This window comes from Cherax quadricarinatus, chromosome 42 (genome assembly GCF_038502225.1).
Source record: "Cherax quadricarinatus isolate ZL_2023a chromosome 42, ASM3850222v1, whole genome shotgun sequence".
NCBI classification, from domain to species: domain Eukaryota; kingdom Metazoa; phylum Arthropoda; class Malacostraca; order Decapoda; family Parastacidae; genus Cherax; species Cherax quadricarinatus.
The window spans coordinates 29073510-29099003 of NC_091333.1; the positions used below are offsets into that span (position 1 = coordinate 29073510).

At 39.7% G+C, this 25494-nt stretch overlaps 1 protein-coding gene across 1 annotated transcript in view; it reads right to left on the reverse strand.

The window, feature by feature from the left end:
* Window positions 1-19580: 19580 nt before the first annotated feature.
* Window positions 19581-25494, reverse strand: part of LOC138853888 (zinc finger protein 271-like) — a 99892-nt gene continuing 93978 nt past the window's right edge. Inside the window, exon 2 of the mRNA XM_070093453.1 lies at window positions 19581-23685. Coding sequence (XP_069949554.1) covers window positions 21880-23190 — 1311 coding nt within the window. The 5' untranslated portion in view covers window positions 23191-23685 and the 3' untranslated portion in view covers window positions 19581-21879. The remainder of the gene's footprint in view (window positions 23686-25494) is intronic.

Below are 25494 nucleotides of genomic sequence, written 5' to 3' on the forward strand. Positions count from 1 at the left end.
AAATTCTGGCCACAAAATAGAGCGAAACACCAACGTCAAAGACCTAGGAGTGATTATGTCGGAGGATCTCACCTTCAAGGACCATAACTTTGTATCAATCGCATCTGCTAGAAAAATGACAGGATGGATAATGAGAACCTTCAAAACTAGGGAGGCCAAGCCCATGATGACACTCTTCAGGTCACTTGTTCTATCTAGGCTGGAATATTGCTGCACTCTAACAGCACCTTTCAAGGCAGGTGAAATTGCCGACCTAGAAAATGTACAGAGAACTTTCACGGCGCGCATAACGGAGATAAAACACCTCAATTACTGGGAGCGCTTGAGGTTTCTAAACCTGTATTCCCTGGAACGCAGGAGGGAGAGATACATGATTATATACACCTGGAAAATCCTAGAGGGACTAGTACCAAACTTGCACACGAAAATCACTCACTACGAAAGCAAAAGACTTGGCAGACGATGCACCATCCCCCCAATGAAAAGCAGGGGTGTCACTAGCACGTTAAGAGACCATACAATAAGTGTCAGGGGCCCGAGACTGTTCAACTGCCTCCCAGCACACATAAGGGGGATTACCAACAGACCCCTGGCAGTCTTCAAGCTGGCACTGGACAAGCACCTAAAGACAGTTCCTGATCAGCCGGGCTGTGGCTCGTACGTTGGTTTGCGTGCAGCCAGCAGCAACAGCCTGGTTGATCAGGCGCTGATCCACCAGGAGGCCTGGTCACAGACCGGGCCGCGGGGGCGTTGACCCCCGAAACTCTCTCCAGGTAAACTCCAGATCTGGTGTCATTAGGACACAGTGCACTGTGGTGCCTACCTTTCCGGCAGCCCCGACACTCATTGAGTTGGGCGCTACAGTCCCTGGCAAAATGTTCTCCACAACACTTGAAACAAAGTCTCAACTCCCTTAGTCGCTGAACCCTTTTGTTATAGGTGGTGAAGCTCGGACACCCTGAACTAGCGTGTTCTTCTTCACAAAACACGCACCGTCTCTTACTGGCCACTTTAGTGGCATCTCCCTTGACCCTGTGGGTGGAGGACTCGCCCTGGGCATAATACGTGCCGACCCTAGTAGGAGGTGGTTTAGGTCTATCTCTCGAATGTCTGGGGAAGTTGACCGACTTCTCCTTGGTAGGTAATTTTTCCCCCTGACCTATGCTCAGGTGAGATATGAGATCCCCTAACCCTTCAATAATTTGTTTTATCGTGAACCTATTCGTCTGATATTTTAAGTGCAACTCATGCACTGTAGTGCTAGCCAGTTTCTTCTGAATCACCTGGCTAAGGACCCATTCTGAATCATCCTCATCATGCAAATCTCTGAAACTATTTGTCAAGCTCATAATTTCAATACGGAACTTCTCTAGGCTTTGACGGTCATGTCGGCAAGCCTCTAGATCCAACAACCGATAAAGTATAGCTACCTTTATCACCTCAGTGTTGCCAAACATGTCTTCTAATTGGTCTTTGGCATGTTGGTAATTAGTGCCAGTAATCTGGTAGTGCCAGACCAGGTCTAAGGCTTTACCCTTGAGCTGCGACCGCAAATACTGCAATTTGACGGCATCTGACAAATCGTTCCTGTCATCTATCTGGGCTTTAAACTGATCCCAGAAAGCAATGTACTCTGTTAAGGTTCCGTCGAACGTTGGTAAATTCAACTGGGGCAACCTGGGCAACATATTGACAGGTGTGTGGCTGTTTGGGGTACCTGCGGTGTTCAACACCGCCCTTGGAATACTAGCCTTTAATGTACTTAACTTATCTTTGTACATATTCATCTCCTGATGACAATCTACATCATCCTTAATGAATTCGTCCAGAGCCTGCTGAAGACTACCCTGGGATTCATTATCCTCAATAGCCTGTAGCTCATATGCTGAGAATGCTTCTTCATAGGCTTCCCATTTTTCCCCCAAACTCTTCAAGCAGTCTTGCAAATCATCGCAGTCTACGTTACTGTGTTGGCAAGTAGCCTTGCACCTGTTACGCGTTCTGTTCAGATGTCCTTTGTATGCCGCTACTGATCGTTTTAATTTTGTTAACACTGAACCAGACTCTTCTGAACCCCCATCTGCCATTGTCGAAGTTTAATGAGGAGTGTGACACTAATATTATGTACTTTACCCAGTCCACCCCACAGCACGTCACGGTGTTAGGTAAGAATGAAAGAGTCTTAAGGCTTCTCAACAAGCTTAACAATTCCCTTTGTTATATTGACTCTACTCTGACTTAAAATGTACACTGTTAGCTCTCAAATCCCAATCAAAATGTGTATCGATGTGAAAGCTTAACCTAGCAATTTCCTGTACAATGCCAGCAAATAATTACAGGACTTAACCTAGTCTCAGGTACAATTCACAAATCCCACATTAAAATGAATCAAAGACAATGAAAATCACACAATAAAAAGTGCAGTATACAAATTAAAATCACTTGGTTAACACAAATAAATTCAACAAATCAACTTGTGAAACAGTAAATGAATAATGTATGTAAATAGCTTGGCCTAGCTGTGCCCAGCTTACTCAGTCTAGCGTGGATGGTTGGATAAGGTAAATCCTAACCTAACTAGTGTGCTATAACTTAAACCTGACTTTATAACTCCCTGTAAATAATAACTAGGTTAAATCTGTCCTAGCTACTATAACTGTTGTAAATATTGCACAAGCCTAGCTTAACTACGGCTACCTTGCAAATCCACTGTAAGTAATTAACACACAAGTCTCCTACTCTGGATTACTTGTAATCACTGTAAATAAATTCACAAGCTTCTCTAGCCTACCTGGCCTGCCTGTAAATTACTGCAAATAACAACTTTTGTGTATAGTCAGCTTGGCCTAGCTCTGTGTAACTTTGGGCCTAGGTGTGTTAACTTAACCTAAGTCTGTTAAACTGGTTCCTAACTGTGGCCTAGCTATGATAGCTTAACCTAGCTATTCCACATCACGGTTTTTGAAGGACCACTTTTGTGAAAATTTGTGTGGGCTGCCTTCAAGTGAGTCACCTACCCTGGCAAACTCTGTTGAGACCGAGCTCTGAGGTGGGTACCTCAGCCTCACAAGTGGCTTATAGTACAGATTTTCATAAATGATTGATGTTGCAAGAAACTGGCCTGCATGCATGAATAGAGGACTAACTTACTTGGTGTTGCAGCATATATCCTGATCTTCAACTTCCCTAAGCTTAGCCTAAGCCCCCTCTGGACTTCCCCTCAGAAACCATGTGCAACCGGGAGCCTTAATTCCTGCAATATTCAATCGTTATTAGTGACCTGCCTGCACCTCAAAAATTCCTATATCCAAGAGGGTAAGTATCCCCTAGTGTAACTATGCAGACATGGACACTAGCTTCCAGACTGCCTTGAGACACTGGTACTTACTGGGCATGCACTGCCTGTTGCACACCGGGCCCACAGATCAACTCACTCACAATCTCCCCAGACACTGGCCAGAAATCTACGATATAGTGGAGGTCTTGTCTTACTGTATGGGCCTGACGGAGGTCATCTATGGTACATCGAGGTGCCTCTACCAGATTTCCCTAGGTCTCAAATGTGAAGACACATGGGGGGCGCCATCTGCTGATCACGGCACGTCTTGTCCAGTTGGTGTCTGTCTTAAGAAGGACGCTATTGTGTCTTTGAGACCCGCACCTCGTCATTCAAGCTAGGGCTGCAAGTTCTCCCTAGCTAACTTAACCCAGTGTTTGCCTACATTATCGGCCTATTACTACCTATGTTAAGGTCTTAGGTCTACATTATTATTATCTACAGTTGCCTTAGTAAACCTAATATTAGTGTACTAACAGTAAAACTACCTACTCCTTCCCTGAAGGGTAAATCTATAAATTAAATAAATGCCTACCAACAATCCACGCCAAAATAGAGAGAATGCTGTTTGTTTGGGAGGGTTTAAGGGCCAGTCAGCTCAGCCGTCCCATTACGGCCATGCTGGATCTGTCCTGTGGAACTTTAGGGACCAAATAAATTTCCACACAAACTGAACAGGTAGTGGGCGATCACTTGGTCAGGCGAAATAAATGCGTATTAATATGTGTCTACTTTTAATTCATTCATGTCCATTTCTAAGAGTTTGTAAAACGTTTACCTCAATATTTTTTTATTTTAATAATAATTACCTCACAATACAAATACTCTTACATTATGTACAAGTTGTACAAGTTAGTTCAGAATTAACAAACAGAAACACACCATTTTTAGAGTGAATGAAGATATTAATAATAATAATAATAATAATATAATTATTATTATTATTTATTAATAATAATAATAATAATAATAATAATAATAATCACTAAACCCACAAGGGTCGTGAATTGCAATATATAGAGTAAAGGCATACAAAAAGAATATTTTTCTACAGTTACCCCAGTGTTTGACTAGAGAAAATGTAATTCTTCCGACACTACATACACAGCCGCTTGGTAAACAAATCTCATATTTACATCAATTTTTATTCTGTGAGTGTATGTATCATGTTTACATGCTATGTAATGGGTTTCATATATAATTTTGAGGAAAATATCATAGATGGATTAATGAAAATACCTATTTTGATGTAAAATAAGACATTTAGTGTGCCCAAGAGTGATTATTATTAAGTAGTGTTGGCGTCATGAGTAGAGAGAGACTTAGCGATTTTAATGTGTACCTGCAAACCAGCACAGTGTGTAAGTATATTTAGGTACAGGTACACTTAAGTATAATTATCAGAGTACATATAAAATATGCAGTAACTTTAAAACACTTGAAATTTTGGAAAGTTTCCTGACATAATAGATGTGGTCACGGAAAATGTAAACAAACTGGGTGGGGGTGCCGTATTTGAAAGACTGCTTTGCCGTATAGCAAATTTTGGTCATAATTTGATATCGCCGTATTAGCGGAACGCCATAAAGCGGGGCCTTACTGTACTTCCCGGTAAAAGTAGGTCTTAGACAGGGATGTGTAATGTCACCAAGGTTGTTTAATATACGTATTTATAGAGTTGTAAAAGAAGTAAATGATAGGATGTTCAGGAGAGAGGTGGGATTAAATTATGAGGAATTAACCCTTTCAGGGTCATCAGGCCCTCTCCGAGACTTGTTCTCAGGGTCCCCAAATTTAAAAAAAAAAATTATTTTTTCTTATGAAAAGATAGAATCTTTTTCCCAATCATAATGACACCAAAAGTATGAAATTTGATGGAAAACTTATGGAATTATGCTCTTGCAAAGTTAGCGGTCTCTTCGATATTTACGCATCGGCAATTTTGCCCACTTTGAGCCCTATTTTCGGCCAATTCCAGTGTACTAGTCGACAAAAATCATAACTATTTTGCTAGAACTCCATTTTCTCTATTGAATGAGTACAAGAAACCACCCATTTACCGATTTCAACTATCCAATAGTGGTCAGAATTTAGCAATTTTACCAATTTCACACAAATTTCAAAAGATGCCAATTCCTGAATAGGGTCCAGAATAAACAAGACATTCCTGGCACTAAAATAACAAGTTCTCTGTTCATTAGTCACATCCCCAGGCCCCTCTTATATTTCTTTGGCTTTCCACTTTGAATTTTTATTCTTACAAAAAATAGAAGATTTACTGTTATGCAGACTACTACATTAGTGTAGAAATGGTATAAATAATATCAGCACACTTGTGATAGAATATTAGACTTAGCAGTCGACGTGTATTGGACGCTTGGCATGATTTGTTTACTTTTGAACTTTGGTAAAAATCGAACATTTCTGCTAATTTGAGCCCAATTTCAAGGTACTTTTCATTGTAAAACCAGTCAAAATCATCTCAATTTCTGTAATATGTCTTCCATTCTATAAAATGAGACCAGGAAAACAAGAATACAACAATAAATACCATGCGAAAATACAATACAAAGTCGCTGTTTTAATCCAAAAACACAAAGTTTTTTTTTCTCATTACCCACTGTGTGCTGCAGGATTTTTTTTATACTGTGCACACTGACCACATAGATCCATTCTTTCATATGTAGGCCTACCAGCTTTCTCTCACTAGATTTGAGGGCGCTAGAATTTAGGCATACTAGTGCGTCTAAAACCCTGGTGCGTAAGCTGTACTAGTACGGCTGAAACCCTGAAAGGGTTAAATACAAAATGGGAGGTGACAGTTACTTTTTGCTGATGATACTGTGCTTATGGGAGATTCTAAAGAAAAATTGCAAAGGTTAGTGGACGAATTTGAGTGTGTGTGTAAAGGTAGAAAGTTGAAAGTGAACATAGAAAAGAGTAAGGTGATGAGGGTATCAAATGATTTACATAAAAAAAATTGGGTATAAAATTGGGGAGGAGGAGTATGGAAGAAGTGAATGTTTTCAGATATTTGGGAGTTGACGTGTCAGCGGATGGATTTATGAAGGATGAGGTTAATCACAGAATTAATGAAGGAAAAAAGGTGAGTGGTGCATTGAGGTATATGTGGAGGCAAAAAAATGTTATCAATGGAGGCAAAGAAGGGAATGTATGAAAGCATAGTATATGGGTGTGAAGCTTGGGTTGTAAATGCTGCAGCAAGGAGGTGGTTGAAGGCAGTGAAGATGTCCTGTCTAAGGGCAATGTGTGGTGTAAATATTATGCAGAAAATTTGGAGTGTGGAAATTAGGAGGTGTGGAGTTAATAAAAGTATTAGTCAGAGGGCTGAAAAGGGTTTGTTGAGGTGGTTTGGTCATTTAGAGAGAATGGATCAGAGTAGAATGACATGGAGAGCGTATAAATCTGTAGGGAAGGAAGGCGGGGTAGGGGTCGTCCTCGAAAAGGTTGGAGGGAGGGGGTAAAGGTGGTGTTGTGGGCAAGGGGTTTGGACTTCCAACAAGCGTGCATGAGCATGTTAGACAGGAGTGAATAGAGACGAATGGTAGGTATTTGGGACCTGATGAGCTGTTGGAGTGTGAGCAGGGTAATATTTAGTGAAGGGATTCAGGGAAACTGGTTATTTTATATAATCGGACTTGAGTCCTGGTGTAGACAGCCTGTACTGTCAGCACAGACAGCCTACGCTGTCTGCCAGCTTAGTTCATATTTTGCGGCATTTAAGTGCTGCCCTCTGTAGGCTTACCCAGGTTGGTGGGATGCTCGGCCCATTCGTCCTCACTTACCGGCCGACCAACTTGAGAGGTACAAGTGCTCCCCCTCCACAGACTGGCTATCGGTCATTCCCTCACATTGCCCTTTGTGTACTCACTCCTATCCAATTAAAGCCAAACTAGTCCACGACCGTATCATTGCAACCTACGCTACTTTCATTGGCACTAAACCGTTGTTCAACAGCAAGAACAGTAATAACACTGGAAATGGAAAGTACAATGCCTGCACTCTAAAGTGCAGTTTGGAGGGATATACTGTGTATTTTTAAACGTATATACTTCTAAACTGGGTAGTAGGTTGGTAGACAGCAACCGCCCAGGGAGGTACTACTGTCCTGCCAAGTGAGTGTAAAACGAAAGCCTGTAATTGTTTTACATGATGGTAGGATTGCTGGTGTCTTTCTTTTTCTGTCTCATACATATGCAAGATTTCAGATATGTCTTGCTACTTCTACTTACACTTAGGTCATACTACACATACATGTACAAGCATATATATACACACTCCTTTGCATTTTCCATTTTCTTTCTAGTTCTTGTTCTTAGTTTATTTCCTCTTACCTCCATGGGGAAGTGGAACAGAATTCTTCCTCCGTAAGCCATGCGTGTTGCAAGAGGCGACTAAAATGCCGGGAGCAAGGGGCTAGTAACCCCTTCTACTGTATATATTACTAAATGTAAAAGGAGAAACTTTCGTTTTTCCTTTTGGGCCACCCCGCCTCGGTGGGATACGTCCGGTGTGTTGAAAGAAAGAAAGAGACTTCTTAACTAGGTAGTAGGTTGGTAGACAGCAACCGCCCAGGGAGGTACTACCATCCTGCCAAGCGAGTGTAAAACGAAAGCCTGTAATTGTTTTACATGATGGTAGGATTCCTGGTGTCCTTTTTTCTGTCTCGTGAACATGCAAGATTTCAGGTACGATTTGCTACTTCTACTTACACTTAGGTCACACTACACATACATGTACAAGCATATATATACGCACCCCTCTGGGTTTTCTTCTATTTTCTTTCTTGTTCTTATTCTTGTTTATTTCCTCTTATCTCCATGGGGAAGTGGAACAGAATTCTTCCTCCATAAGCCATGCGTGTTGTAAGAGGTGACTTAAATGCTGGGAGCAAGGGGCTAGTAACCTCTTCTCCTGTATATATTACTAAATGTAAAAGGAGAAACTTTCGTTTTTCCTTTTGGGCCACCCCGCCTCGGTGGGATACAGCTGGTGTGTTGAAAGAAAGAAAGGCTTCTAAACTGTTGTGTTCTGGGCACCTCTGCAAAAACAGTGATTATGTGTGAGTGAGGTGAAAGTGTTGAATGATGATGAAAGTATTTTCCTTTTGGGGATTTTCTTTCTTTTTGGGTCACCCTGCCTCGGTGGGAGACGGCTGACTTGTTAAAAAAAAAAAAAAAAAAAAATAATCCGTTCCAGACACTGAAAAAAATTAAAAAATACATTTCTTAAAGATTAACTATAGTTTTACATACACAAAACAATGAGAACTAAATAAAATAAATAAATGAAAATTTAACCCTTTGACTGTTTCAGGCCCCTTTCATATTGCTGCTGACCATAGCAGGATTTCAAACACCCTCACCCATAGGCACTATGAGTCAGTCAAGATAGGGAGCAGAGAGAGGCAGGTCGGCTGTTGGTGCCTTCCCATACTTCCCGTTATATATTATACGTACTACCAGCTTACGTGAGTATTCTTACCCCTTCCACGTTTCGAAAACCCACATGACACCCCCTCCACAAGGACTTTAGATATCAAAGCCCTCTCTGGGGTTATGTTCCTTCTTTGTCTTTTACTGCCACTAGGACCAGCTTGATAGTCACTGCACCTCCTGTCACACATAAAAACTGTCCAGAGAGCTCTGCTTTTGGCATCTCTTTAACCTTTTCAGGGTCCAAGCCGTAGATCTACGCCTTTACGTTGAGGGTCCAAACCGTAGATCTACTCCAAAATTCTAGAGGTGTCAAATTGAGTGAGAGAAGGCTGGTAGGCCTACATCTGAAAGAATGGGTCTGGGTGGTCAGTGTGCACACTATAGAAAAAATCTGGATGCCCGCATGGCATTGTGGGAATGCCGCCAAAGTAGCTTTGTTCATCGTGCCTGGCGGCAAGGAAGCTCTCACTCCCCACTCACTCTCCTGGCGAATTCTGACTCTCCTCTTCACAACTTACAGTTCTAAGACTGATGGAAGTGGAGCTGAAGAGGAATTCTATGGTTTTGAACTATATGGAACCATTGTACCATATGGTACAAAGGTACCATGTCATACAATGATATCATATGCTACAATGTGCCATATGATACATTGTACCATATGGTATATTGTACCATATGGTACATTGTACCATATGGTACATTGTACCATATGGCACATTGTACCATATAGTACAGGATACAGGGACCCTAATGGAAATAAGTCTGACTTTTTTGGGTTATCCTAGGTTCTCCAAACATATGCTGCTAAGTATGATATTCTATGTAACTTTGTGTATACCTAAATAAACTTACTTACAATGCCACATGTGCTTGAATAAGTTCATTCAGGTGTACAGAAATACAATTACATGGATTACAGTAGGGCCCCACTTATACGGCGGGTTAGGTTCCAGGCTGTCGCCAGAAAGCAGACATCGCCGAAAGGCAGAACTCCATTTTTTTCCATTTATAAATGCATATAAATGCCAGACAACCAGTTTACACTAAATTATATTAAGTTAGTAATAGAACTAGGCATTAAAAATGCACAAAGTAAAATATATTCACAATAAATTCATTACTTATCTTAAAGTACAGTGGACCCCCGGTTAACGATATTTTTTCATTCCAGAAGTATGTTCAGGTGCCAGTACTGACCGAATTTGTTCCCATAAGGAATATTGTGAAGTAGATTAGTCCATTTCAGACCCCCAAACATACACGTACAAACGCACTTATATAAATACTGTACACTTACATAATTAGTCGCATTGGGAAGTGATCGTTAAGCGGGGGTCCACTGTATTTGTAATTTTAATGTATGGAGAGAGGCGAGTAGTACTTATTTGTAGGAAGTCAGGTGCAGGTAGCCCAGGTGTAGGTAGCACTGGCTCCCCGTCTCATACTTAATATACGATATTTAAAATATCCCAGAGAGGTAAAATGCACATACAGTACACTCATTATTTACCTTAAAATATGTGTAGTCTTAATATAGGAAGAGAGCTGAGTAGTATTTATTTGTACAAAGTCAGTGTAGGTGTAGCCCAGGCTACACCTACTGGCTACCTACACTGTGGCCCAGAGCCATATTATTAACATCGACATGCCTTGTTCACTGAATTTAATCATTTCTAACAACTACCTTTAGATGCCATCATAAACGAAGGTAGAAGTAATGAATAATTCATGCCGAAAATTGTAAACAAAAGCGGAGTAGGGGAGTGGCTAGGGGAAACGCAGATTCATACATGTTTTCTCTGATGGCTGAACAGAGAAAACGTAATGTTGTCCCTCCACACGGTTCCACAAGTATTATTATCAGAGCATATAAAATATGCAATAAATGCCAGACAACATGTTTACATTAACTTATATTAAGTTAGCAATAGAAATAGGCATTAAAACACAATGAAAGGTAAGATACACACAGAGTACACTTATTACTTACTTTAAAATATTAATATTAATGTGTGAGAGGTGAGTGGCAGGGTGTTTATTGAATAAAATCAAAATGGCACACCATCATCCTCTAACTTGGCACTTAAAGCAAGAGGCTTACGACTTCCCTTTTTATTACAGCTAACCTTAGACGCCATCGTCAATGAGAGCCAACTAGTTAACGAAAGAGTAAAGGAGAGAGAGAACGAGATACAGAGTTGAGACAATGTAAGAACACAAACTGAACAGGTAGTGGGCGATCACTTGGTCAGGCGAAATGCATATTAATATGTGTCTACTTTTAGTTCATTCACGTCCATTTGTAAGAGTTCGTAAAACATTTACCTCAATATTTTTTTATTTTAATAATAATTACCTCACAATACAAATACTCTTACATTGTGTACAAGTTGCACAAGTTAGTTCAGAATAAACAAACAGCAACACACTATTTTTAGAGTGAATGAAGATAATAATATTAATAATAATAATAATAATATTATTATTATTATTAATAATAATAATAATAATATTAAAATTAATAATATATATATATATACATGCATATATATGCATATATATATATACATACATCTAGGTTTTTCTCCTTTTTCTAAATAGCTCTTGTTCTTTTTTATTTCTTCTATTGTCCATGGGGAAGTGGAAAAGAATCTTTCCTCCGTAAGCCATGCGTGTCGTATGAGGCGACTAAAATGCCGGGAGCAATGGGCTAGTAACCCCTTCTCCTGTATACAATTACTAAAAAAGAGAAGAAGAAAAATTTTATAAAACTGGGTTGCTTAAATGTGCGTGGATGTAGTGCGGATGACAAGAAACAGATGATTGCTGATGTTATGAATGAAAAGAAGTTGGATGTCCTGGCCCTAAGCGAAACAAAGCTGAAGGGGTTAGGAGAGTTTCAGTGGGGGGAAATAAATGGGATTAAATCTGGAGTATCTGAGAGAGTTAGAGCAAAGGAAGGGGTAGCAGTAATGTTAAATGATCAGTTATGGAAGGAGAAAAGAGAATATGAATGTGTAAATTCAAGAATTATGTGGATTAAAGTAAAGGTTGGATGCGAGAAGTGGGTCATAATAAGCGTGTATGCACCTGGAGAAGAGAGGAATGCAGAGGAGAGAGAGAGATTTTGGGAGATGTTAAGTGAATGTATAGGAGCCTTTGAACCAAGTGAGAGAGTAATTGTGGTAGGGGACTTGAATGCTAAAGTAGGAGAAACTTTTAGAGAGGGTGTGGTAGGTAAGTTTGGGGTGCCAGGTGTAAATGATAATGGGAGCCCTTTGATTGAACTTTGTATAGAAAGGGGTTTAGTTATAGGTAATACATATTTTAAGAAAAAGAGGATAAATAAGTATACAAGATATGATGTAGGGCGAAATAACAGTAGTTTGTTGGATTATGTATTGGTAGATAAAAGACTGTTGAGTAGACTTCAGGATGTACATGTTTATAGAGGGGCCACAGATATATCAGATCACTTTCTAGTTGTAGCTACACTGAGAGTAAAAGGTAGATGGGATACAAGGAGAATAGAAGCATCAGGGAAGAGAGAGGTGAAGGTTTATAAACTAAAAGAGGAGGCAGTTAGGGTAAGATATAAACAGCTATTGGAGGATAGATGGGCTAATGAGAGCATAGGCAATGGGGTCGAAGAGGTATGGGGTAGGTTTAAAAATGTAGTGTTAGAGTGTTCAGCAGAAGTTTGTGGTTACAGGAAAGTGGGTGCAGGAGGGAAGAGGAGCGATTGGTGGAATGATGATGTAAAGAGAGTAGTAAGGGAGAAAAAGTTAGCATATGAGAAGTTTTTACAAAGTAGAAGTGATGCAAGGAGGGAAGAGTATATGGAGAAAAAGAGAGAAGTTAAGAGAGTGGTGAAGCAATGTAAAAAGAGAGCAAATGAGAGAGTGGGTGAGATGTTATCAACAAATTTTGTTGAAAATAAGAAAAAGTTTTGGAGTGAGATTAACAAGTTAAGAAAGCCTAGAGAACAAATGGATTTGTCAGTTAAAAATAGGAGAGGAGAGTTATTAAATGGAGAGTTAGAGGTATTGGGAAGATGGAGGGAATATTTTGAGGAATTGTTAAATGTTGATGAAGATAGGGAAGCTGTGATTTCGTGTATAGGGCAAGGAGGAATAACATCTTGTAGGAGTGAGGAAGAGCCAGTTGTGAGTGTGGGGGAAGTTCGTGAGGCAGTAGGTAAAATGAAAGGGGGTAAGGCAGCCGGGATTGATGGGATAAAGATAGAAATGTTAAAAGCAGGTGGGGATATAGTTTTGGAGTGGTTGGTGCAATTATTTAATAAATGTATGGAAGAGGGTAAGGTACCTAGGGATTGGCAGAGAGCATGCATAGTTCCTTTGTATAAAGGCAAAGGGGACAAAAGAGAGTGCAAAAATTATAGGGGGATAAGTCTGTTGAGTGTACCTGGTAAAGTGTATGGTAGAGTTATAATTGAAAGAATTAAGAGTAAGACGGAGAATAGGATAGCAGATGAACAAGGAGGCTTTAGGAAAGGTAGGGGGTGTGTGGACCAGGTGTTTACAGTGAAACATATAAGTGAACAGTATTTAGATAAGGCTAAAGAGGTCTTTGTGGCATTTATGGATTTGGAAAAGGCGTATGACAGGGTGGATAGGGGGGCAATGTGGCAGATGTTGCAAGTGTATGGTGTAGGAGGTAGGTTACTGAAAGCAGTGAAGAGTTTTTACGAGGATAGTGAGGCTCAAGTTAGAGTATGTAGGAAAGAGGGAAATTTTTTCCCAGTAAAAGTAGGCCTTAGACAAGGATGTGTGATGTCACCGTGGTTGTTTAATATATTTATAGATGGGGTTGTAAGAGAAGTAAATGCGAGGGTCTTGGCAAGAGGCGTGGAGTTAAAAGATAAAGAATCACACACAAAGTGGGAGTTGTCACAGCTGCTCTTTGCTGATGACACTGTGCTCTTGGGAGATTCTGAAGAGAAGTTGCAGAGATTGGTGGATGAATTTGGTAGGGTGTGCAAAAGAAGAAAATTAAAGGTGAATACAGGAAAGAGTAAGGTTATGAGGATAACAAAAAGATTAGGTGATGAAAGATTGAATATCAGATTGGAGGGAGAGAGTATGGAGGAGGTGAACGTATTCAGATATTTGGGAGTGGACGTGTCAGCGGATGGGTCTATGAAAGATGAGGTGAATCATAGAATTGATGAGGGAAAAAGAGTGAGTGGTGCACTTAGGAGTCTGTGGAGACAAAGAACTTTGTCCTTGGAGGCAAAGAGGGGAATGTATGAGAGTATAGTTTTACCAACGCTCTTATATGGGTGTGAAGCGTGGGTGATGAATGTTGCAGCGAGGAGAAGGCTGGAGGCAGTGGAGATGTCGTGTCTGAGGGCAATGTGTGGTGTGAATATAATGCAGAGAATTCGTAGTTTGGAAGTTAGGAGGAGGTGCGGGATTACCAAAACTGTTGTCCAGAGGGCTGAGGAGGGGTTGTTGAGGTGGTTCGGACATGTAGAGAGAATGGAGCGAAACAGAATGACTTCAAGAGTGTATCAGTCTGTAGTGGAAGGAAGGCGGGGTAGGGGTCGGCCTAGGAAGGGTTGGAGGGAGGGGGTAAAGGAGGTTTTGTGTGCGAGGGGCTTCGACTTCCAGCAGGCATGCGTGAGCGTGTTTGATAGGAGTGAATGGAGACAAATGGTTTTTAATACTTGACGTGCTGTTGGAGTGTGAGCAAAGTAACATTTATGAAGGGATTCAGGGAAACCGGCAGGCCGGACTTGAGTCCTGGAGATGGGAAGTACAGTGCCTGCACTCTGAAGGAGGGGTGTTAATGTTGCAGTTTAAAAACTGTAGTGTAAAGCACCCTTCTGGCAAGACAGTGATGGAGTGAATGATGGTGAAAGTTTTTCTTTTTCGGGCCACCCTGCCTTGGTGGGAATCGGCCAGTGTGATAATAAAAAATAATAAAAAATTAATAATAATAATAATAATAATAATTATTATTATTATTAATTATAAAAAGTACTAAACCCAGAAGGGTCGTGAATTGTTATACATAGAGTAAAGGCATACGAAAAGAACATTTTTCTACAATTACCCCCAGTGTTTGACTAGAGAAAACGTAATTCTTCCGACACTACCTACACAGCTGCATTGTAAACAAATCTCATATTTACATCAATTTTTATTCTGAGTGTATGTATCATGTTAATATGCTATGTAATGGGTTTCATATATAATTTTGAGGAAAATATCATAGATGAATTAATGAAAATGCCTATATTGATGTAAAATAAGACATTTAGTGTGCCCAAGAGTGATTATTATTACGTAGTATTGGCGTCATGAGTAGAGAGAGACTTAGCGATTTTAATGTGTACCTGCACACCAGCACAGTGTGTAAGTATATTTAAGTACAGGTACACATAAGTATAATTATCAGCGTACATATAAAATATGCAGTAACTTTAAAACACTTGAAATTTTGGAAAGTTTCCTGACATAATAGATGTGGTCACAGAAAATGTAAACAAACCGGGTGGGGGGTGCCATATTTAAAAGACCACTTGCTGTACAGCAAATTTTGGTCATAATTTGACATCGCCGTATTAGAACACCGTAAGGCGAAATTCTGTAAAGCGGGACCTTACTGTATTATACACAGAAGCATATGTATAAAATCCTAGGATAACCCAAAAAAGTCAGGGTGACTTATTTCCATAGGGATCCTTGTATCTGTACCATATGGTGTCCTGTACTGTATGGTACCCTGTACCATATGGTACCCTGTGCTATATGGTACCCTGTGCTATATGGTACCTTGTGCCATATGGTACCCTGTACCATATGGCACCCTGTACCATATGTTTTCCTGTACTGCATGGTACCCTATACCATATAGTACAATGTACCATATGGTACCCTTTAACATATGATACCGTGTACCATATGGTCAATAGGAGGTGTTGGTGGCACGAGACACCAGCCAAGACTGAGTGGCGACGCAAGCTAGCTACTGACTCAGCAGTTTCCAAGACAAAATGCTTTGTCATTCACCTCAAGGAACATGTCGAGTTCCTGTACATTTGTAAATATATAATAGAACATTACTAATATACAACATTTTTGCATATTTTTGTTGTAAACAATTATTGTAAACAAAATAATGATGAAAATATAAGTGTGTTTATTGTGTTCAATACAACAGTACCATATAGTACCATATGGAACAATGAACCATATGGTATCATTGTACTGTATGGTCCATTGCACCATATGGTGCCATATGGCACCATTGCACCATATGGTACCATAAGGTACCATTGCACCATATTGTACCATTGTATCATATGGTACCACTGTACCAAATGGTGCCATTGTACCATATTCTACCATATGGTACCATTGTACCATATGGTTCAACTGTACTATATGGTACCATTGCACCCTATGGCACCATTGTACCATATGGTACTATATGATACTGTTGTATTCAGCACAACCGCACTAATATTTTCATCATTTTGTTTACAATAAACTTGTAAACAAGTTTTGTAAGCAATATAATGATAAACAAATTAGTGCAGGTATTGTGTTGAATACAATGAGTGTACACTTATACAATATACATTATATTGGGCTCACAGGCCACAAATGTTACTAGAAAAAGAAAAAAATTAGAAAAGAAAAAAGTATAAAACGTTAAATAAAAAAATGCGATTTTGCGGAAGTCACTGATGTTGCCGCCACACGGTCATTTTGGGTCAACTTCCAGCCGCTGTATCTCGGTAAGTACTGATCAAAAAAAATGTTTTTGTTTTATTACCTTCACAAAAATATTATCTTTAATTCTGTATGAAAAATATTTTTTTTTTTTTTCAAAATTTCTTGGACACTGGGGCACCCCTTCAGATTTTGGCCTTGGACCCTGAAAGAGTTAAGATTTGCCTGAAGTGGGACAAGGTTTTGTCACTGAACATGTTGCAGATATGGCTTATTTCAGCTTGGTCAGGGTGATATTTTTCAACAAAAGTTTGCACCTCCCTCCACTTTGCACAAATGTATGTAATCACTGAAGAAGACACATTCTCCCTCTCTCTTCTTGCCAGGATGAAAGTGATTGTTGATTTGGAGTTCCCATACATCCTGGCGGCAAGCTCAAGCACTCGAACACCACTCTCACACTTTTCATCAATTTCTTTCTTAAATTCCATTGTGTTTCTAACACTTTCTTTACCAAAGGAACTTTACTAGAACTTTCTTTGGGCCCATGGTGGCTTATTTTGCAGTTGCGCTCAACCACAAAAGAAACATTGGATTATAGTGTACCCAGACACACAGCCAGACTGACTCACGAATGCAGCGGAGCGGCGGTGGAACACGTCCAATACAGCCAATCTCTGAAATACATTGGACTTTCTAATTTTGTGAGGCTCTGTTTTCGTGAATTTCGATTATCAGCAACTTTTTTCATCAAAATATAGCCTCTATTTTTGCGGCTTCCCTTTAAATTCGGTGCCCATCCAGTACATGTCCCGGTGGCCCTATGCACACAAAGCCTCCCACAGACGCATTCAAGAGTCAGTCTGGCATTGTTTCCCAGCGAGTGAGCATCAAGCCCCCCTGCACTCATATGTAATAATCTATTGTTTTTTGTGCTTGCAACTGCTAAATAAGCCACCATGGGCCAAAAGAAAGCTCCTTTGGTAAAGGTGAGAAACATGATAGAATTAAAGAAAGAAATCATAGCAAAGTACCAAAGTGGAGGAGGAAGAGAGAGGAGAATGTGCCTTCTTCAGTGATTCTATGATATGTACAATACTAAAGCAGCAGGAGTTGATAAAGGCTATAGCGCCAGCCAGCGATAAAATGTGGCATTAACAGTGTAGCAAGTAAGTTAAGCGACAGAAAAAAGGACGACACAAAATGTTGTTGGAGGTACATAGGGCCAGTGACAATGCCGCCCTGCCTATCCTCCACCACCCTAAACCAATGCCAGCATCTCCTCCAAGGTAAGTGCAAATATTTCTTATTTATAAAGTGTAAATATTTCTTATTTATAAAGTGTAAATATTTCTTATTTATAAAAAGTAAATATTTCTTATTTATAAACTAAAGTGTCAATATTTCTTATTTATAAATTACGTACATTGTTTCAGTGTGAATAATGGTGGTCGTCTCTGCTGCCTCCACCACCATATACAGTGGACCCTCGTTTTTCGTAATTAATCCGTTCCAGAGAGTGTGACAATTATCAAAATTGACGATTTGCGAATCCATTTTCCCCATAAGAAATAATGTAAATCCAATTAATTCGTTCCACACACCCAGAAGTATCAACAAAAAATTTCTTTTTTGCCTTAAAGATAGATTTACATGCACAAAAGAATGAACATTCAACATGACAGCTACCTTTATTGAAGGCTGTTGTTGATGAATGGAAGACAAGGAGGAGGAGAGAGGGAAGAGAGGTTATTGTTTGGAACGGGAATCTCCCTCCATAAAGACTCTAGGTCATTTCAGGGGTCACTTCCCTAGCTTAAATATAGATTTACACGCAGAAAATAATGCCAAATAAATGCAAGCCATGCATGTTGTAAGAGGCGACTAAAATGCCGGGAGCAAGGGGCTAGTAACCCCTTCTCCTGTATATATTACTAAATGTAAAAAGAGAAACTTTCATTTTTCCTTTTGGGCCACCCCGCCTCGGTGGGATACGGCCGGTGTGTTGAGAGAGAAATGAAAATTTAACATCACACTTACCTTTATTGAAGACTCTTGTTGGTATATGGCAGACAGGGCAGAGAGATGGTAGGCGAGTTTATTGTTGGAGAATATGACACTAATATCAACTCTATGGCTTATTTATCTATCACAATTCAACTAATATGCATAATAAACAATATTAATAACATAGAAACATGGAATATACTCTAGAATGAATAAAATAAGCCATTATGAATGTCACAAGAGGTGTTCTGTTGTTTTTGTTGGGTGTATAAGGGCCACTGTGAGCATAAGCCGTCCATAATGGTTGTGAAGCAGCAGCTGAGGCGGCGGTGTTTTCTGTAGCCCTATATAACTCCAACAACATTGGAGGAGTTAGTAGAATTGCTGAATCACTGAAGAAGGCACCCTCTACCACCATCACAACCACTACCACCATCACAACCACTACCTCCCTCTACCACTATCACAACTGCTACCACCCTCTACCACCATCACTACCACCCTCTACCACTATCACAACTGCTACCACTCTACCACCACTTTCATATGTTTTCTACAAACTTTTTCTTAAATTATGTGCATTTCTCACATTCTTTACCAAAGGGCTGGCACTAGAAGCTTTCTTTGGAGCCATGGTGACTTATTTAGCAGTTGCAAGCACTAAAACAAATGGAATATTATGAAATGTATTGTATGAACTCATGGGATCATCCTCACTCACTGATAAACAATGGCACACTGGCTGGGAATGGAGTGTGAGGCAGCTAGGAGCCGTGTGTACATGTCCCAGACGAACGGCGCAATTTTTGAGCTTTACAAAAAAACAAGGGTCCACTGTGTATGGCTTATGCTGTCAGTGGCCCTTATAAACAGAACACCACCACCACCAGCATTCCTCACATAAGTAATGCCATATTTTATTCATTCTAGAGTATGTATATATAATGTTTCTATGTTATTAATATTGTTTGTCATATTAGATGAATTGTGATAGATAAATAAGCCATATAGTTGATCTTCTTTCAACACACTGGCCGTATCCCACCGAGGCGGGGTGGCCCAAGAGGAAAAACAAAAGTTTCTCCTTTTACATTTAGTAATATATACAGGAGAAGGGGTTACTAGCCCCTTGCTCATGGCATTTTAGCCGCCTCTTACAACACGCATGGCTTACAGAGGAAGAATTCTGTTCCACTTCCCCATGGAGGTAAGATGAAATAAACAAGAACAAGAACTAGAAAGAAAATAGCATAAAACCCAGAGGGGTATTTGTATATATATGCTTGTACATGTATGTGTAGTGTGACCTAAGTGTAAGAAGAAGTAGCAAGACGTACCTGAAATCTTGCATGTTTATGAGCCAGAAAAAAGACTCCAGCAATCCTACCATCATGTAAAACAATTACAGGTTTCCGTTTTACGCTCACTTGGCAGGACGGTAGTACCTCCCTGGGCGTATAGTTGATATTAGCATCATATTGAAGCATACTGTCCTGTCTCCAAACAATAAACTTGCCTCCCTCTCCCCTCCTCCTTATCTTCCATACACCAACAAGAGTCTTCAATAAAGGTAAGTGTGATGTTAAATGTTCATTTATACATTTTATTATTGCTTTATACTGATCTGTCATTCTTTTCTGTATGTAAATCTATACATATTTAATCTCTACTTTTTGGTGTCTGCAACAGATTAATTGGATTTACATTATTTCATATGGGAAAAATGGTTTTGATTTTCGTGAATTTCGACTTTCAGCAGACTCTCTGGAAAGGATTAACCATGAAATCAGAGGGTCCACTGTAATAGCCGATAGCCAGGATAGAATTTTGGCCAAAAAAGTGGGCAAACACCGAATTAGCCAATATCTGGAACAGCTGATACCCAAGGGTCCACTGTATTACTATGGCGTCAAGACTAGAGGGACACTGAGTGAACGAGTAACAAAGGCATGTTTATATGCTATGTAACGTGTTTCTTGCATAATTTTGAAAAAATATCATAGATGGATTAATGAAAATGTTTATATTAACCTAAAATAAGACATTTAATGTGCCTAAGAGTGAGTCGCGAACGTATGAGTGACTCACGCGCATATGTCTGGTAACAACGATTTTCGAGATGTATAAAATTTTCCCGAAAAAAGCACTCAAAATCCGAATTGTACGAATTCCTCACCGGCCAAAAACTGGGAGTCCACTGTATTTACATATGCAGTCACTGGACATGTTCCTAGAACTGCTGCAGTCTGTGAAAGTCTTTGAAACAAGGTGTCATTCACAGCGGTGTCTTACTCATCTGTGCACCAGTATGATTTTAAATTATGCTTATAGACATGAGACATAAGCATTATCGTTGCAAAAAAAATCCATTTTAGCCAACAGTTGTCTCCTTCCACCAGTGGATTACACTGCACTTTGTCTTAGAACTGCTGAGTCAGCAGCTTGGGTCCTATTCTGGGCTTGCGCTGCATGCTGTATGCTCGTGGCACCACCACCTACTGATGCATGTGGTCTATCCATCCCAATTGTATCCACATCATTGTCACTTTCACTGTTTATTCCAGGTGAGGAGGCTTGGGATTTACTGAGTCCCTTCAGAATTGCATATGGTATAGGGTATCATATGGTACAGATACAGGGACCCCAATGGAAATAAATCACTGACTTTTTTGGGTTATCCCAGGCTCTTTACACATATGCTGCTATGTATGATAATCTGTGTAACTGTATTTGTGTATACCTGAATAAAATTACTCAAGTGCATGTGGCGTCGTTAGTTTATTCAGGTATACACAACTACAGTTACGTAGATTATCATACATAACAGCATATGTGTGGAGAACCTAGGGTAACCCAAAAAAGTCAGAGTGATTTATTTCCATTAGGGTCCCTGTGCCCTGTATAATATGGTACAATGTGCCATATTGTACAATGTACCATACTGTACAATGTCCAATATGGTACAATGAACCATATGGAACATTGTACCATATGGTACCATTGTACCTTACAGTACCATACAGTACCACTGTACCATATGGTACCACTGTGCCATATGGTTCAAAACCATAGAATTCCTCTTCAGATCCACCTACATCAGTGTTAGAACTATAACTTGGGAAGAGGGAGTGAGAGCTTCCCTGCCGCAAGGCATGACGAACAATGTGTACTGAGACAGCAGTGCAACAATGCAATGCGGGTGCCCTGATTTTTTGTTTACTGTGCACACTGACCATGCAGACCAATTCTCTTTGTTGTAGGCGTACCAGCCTTCTCACGCTAAATTTGAAGCTGCCAGAATTTTGGAGTAAATTTACGACTTGGACCCTGGCTTCAGAGCTGTAGATCTATGGGGCAGACCCTGAAAGGTTTAAGAACACTGACATGATTTTTCTCGAGAATGAACTCGCATGTGCTGTATTAGAGATGATTTCCGTGAAAAGCCTTTTAGACATTCAGAACACTGATATGAGTTTTCTTGAGAATGAACTTGCATGTGTCGTAACAGAGATGATCTCTGTGAAAAGTCTTTTAGACATTTAGAACACTGATATGGTTTTTCTTGTGAATGAACTCTCATGTGTTGTATTAGGGTTGAACTCTGTGAAAAGTCTTTTAGACACTCAGAACACTGATATGGTTTTTCTAATGAATGAACTCTCATGTGTCGTACTAGGGTTGATCTATGTGAAAAATCTTTTAGACATTCTGAACAATGATATGGTTTTTCTTGTGTATGAACTCTCATGTGTTGCATTAGATGAGATTTCTCTGAAAAGTCTTTCAGACATTCAGAACACTGATATGGTTTTTCATGTGTATGAACCCTCATGTGTCGTATTAAGGTTGATCTATCTGAAAAATCTTTTAAACATTCAGAACACTGATATGGTTTTTCTTGTGTATGAACTCTCATGTGTAGTATTAAATGAGATCTATGTGAAAAATCTTTCAGACATTCAGAACAATGATATGGTTTTTCTTGTGTATGAACTCTCATGTGTTGTATTAGATTAGATCTATCTGAAAAGTCTTTTAGACATTCAGAACACTGATATGGTTTTTCTTGTGAATGAACTCTCATGTGTCGTATTAGATTGGATGTTTGTGAAAAGTCTTTTAGACATTCATTACACTGATATGGTTTTTTTTGTGAATGAGCTCTCATGTGTTGTTTTAGGGTTGATCTCTGTGAAAAGTCTTTTAGACATTCAGAACACTGATATGGTTTTTCTTGAGAATGAACTCGCATGTGTTGTATTAAAGATGATTTCTGCTTAAAGTCTTTTAGACATTCAGAACAGTGATATGGCTTTTTCTGTGAATGAACTCTCATGTGATGTATTAGGTTTGATCTCCATGAGAAGTCTTTTAGACATTCAGAACACTGATATGGTTTTTCTTGTGTATGAACCCTCATGTGTTGAATTAGGTGTGATTTACGTGAAAAATCTTTTAGACATTCTGAACACCGATGTGGTTTTTCTTGTGTATGAATTCTCGTGTGTTCTATTAGATGTGATTTACGTGAAAAGTGTTTTAGACATTCAGAACACTGATATGGTTTTTCTTGTGTATGAACCCTCATGTGTCGTATTAGATGTGATTTACATGGTAAGTCTTTCAGACATTCAGAACACTGATATGTTTGCTTCCTTGAAGGAACTTTAATGTATTGCATCTTATTTTCTGGTCTGTAAGGTCATTTAAGCACTTAACACTTTCGTTGTTGTGACTCTTAATATTAGAAGTGTTGACAGCGTCGCAATTTTTCAAGTGGTAAAGAATCTTTTTTTAAAATTATGACACCACAAATGTACATTTGATGGAAAACCTTGGGAATTATATTCAAGCACAATTATATGCATCAGCAATTTTGTCCACTTCACATCCTATTTTAGCCTACGCCAATACTTAAGTTGATCCAATTCCTAGTTAATATACATTCTGGTTTATTGACTTAGCACAGTAAATCAAGCATTCAACTAGCAAAAGATAATCTGAATTCCACCAATTCAAAAAATTATAATTTAAAAACAGAGTACAATAATTTCTGTTAGAAATTATTGGAGAAACCAGAGATGACAATGCTGGAGTCCCAAAGTCTGGAGATGGCAAAGCACATCAAGCCTCCATGTTGTGTCATAGACTCTCTCCAGGTTGAAAAAGACTGCCTCTGAAACATAAATATCAGAATAGTAATGGTTATGCAGTGATTATACTAGGAAGTTGAGTTTTACTGTCAGGTGAGGAAAGTTTAATAATGATGAGAATAAACTGGTGGTGGACAGTTTTATTATAACAGTTGAGAATAAACTAGTGATGAGGGTGGATAAACAATATTAGAGGAGAACAGATTAGTGATGTTGAAGAACAGTGCAGGCATTCCAGCCATTGAAATAACTTTGTCTCAATTCATTAATTACGTCCCCAGGCTTCTCCAATATAACACCCTATTTCTCTGATTAGTAAAATATAACCATTCCAATAATTGAAGCAGATGTAGTGGATGGCTAGGGAAGGTCCTACCCTTATAGGAAAATTGCTAAAACTCAAATATTTCTGCCGCTCTGAGCTCTACTTCAAACTACTTCCACTGTGAAACCAGCCAAAATCATCTGCTTTTCACTAGTAAGTTGTCCATTCTGTCAACTGGCTCCAAGAAAGAACCAATAAAACTTAAAAAATAATCCTGGAAATTTACCACAAAGTTGCTATTTTATACCAAACACAAGGACAGAGCTTTGCTTTTCTTCATAATCCACTGCATGGGCCAAGATTTTCTTTACCGTGCACACTCACTGTTTAGATTCATTCTCACATATCTAAGCTAAAATTCATCACTAACAACAAAACTGAGGGTGCTGTGATTAATGTGAAGATTTACATGACATAGGAATCAACGACACTGGTATCAGTGACATAGATCTATGTTGCACTGGTATCAATGATACAGATCAATGTGACACTGGTATCAATGACATCAATGACACTCAAGTCACTTGTTCTATCTAGGCTGGAATATTGCTGCACACTAACAGCACCTTTCAAGGCAGGTGAAATTGCCGACCTAGAAAATGTACAGAGAACCTTCACGGCGCGCATAACTGAGATAAAACACCTCAATTACTGGGAGTGCTTGAAGTTCCTGAACCTGTACTCCCTGGAACACAGGCAGGAGAGATACATGATTATATACACCTGGAAAACCCTAGAGGGACTAGTACCAAACTTGCGCATGAACCACGCCCTACGAAAGCAAAAGACTCGGCAGATGATGCAACATCCCCCCAATGAAAAGCAGGGGTGTCACTAGCATGTAAAGACAATAAGTGTCAGGGGCCCAAGACTGTTCAACTGCCTTCCAGCATACATGAGGAGATTACCAATAAACCCCTGGCTGTCTTCAAGCAGGCACTGGACAAGCATCTAAAGTCGGTACCTGACCAGCCGGGCAGTGGTTCGTACATTGGATTGTGTGCAGCCAGCAGTTACAGCCTGGTTGATCAGGCCCTGATCCACCACGAGGACTTGTCACAGACCAGGCCATGGGGGTGTTGAACCCCGGAACTCTCTTCAGGTAGATCAATGAGACACTGACATCAATGACAAATCTATGTGACACTGACATCAGTTACATAAATCTATGTGACACTGACACACAAGAACACAAGAAAGAAGGAACACTGCAACAGGCCTACTGACCCATGCGGAGCAGGTACATGTCCCCCCCTCCGGATAACACCAATGACCCACTCCCCGGATTATCCCAATGACCCACCCAGTCTGGTCTTCCCCACTCAAGGATGGATCACTGTACCAGACCCAGCAGCACAAGCTAGTCAGGTCCAACTCACACCCACCCACACCCACTCATGTATTTATCTAACCTATTTTTAAAACTATACAACGTTTTAGCCTCAATAACTGTACTCGGGAGCTTGTTCCACTCATCCACAACTCTATTACCAAACCAGCGCTTTCC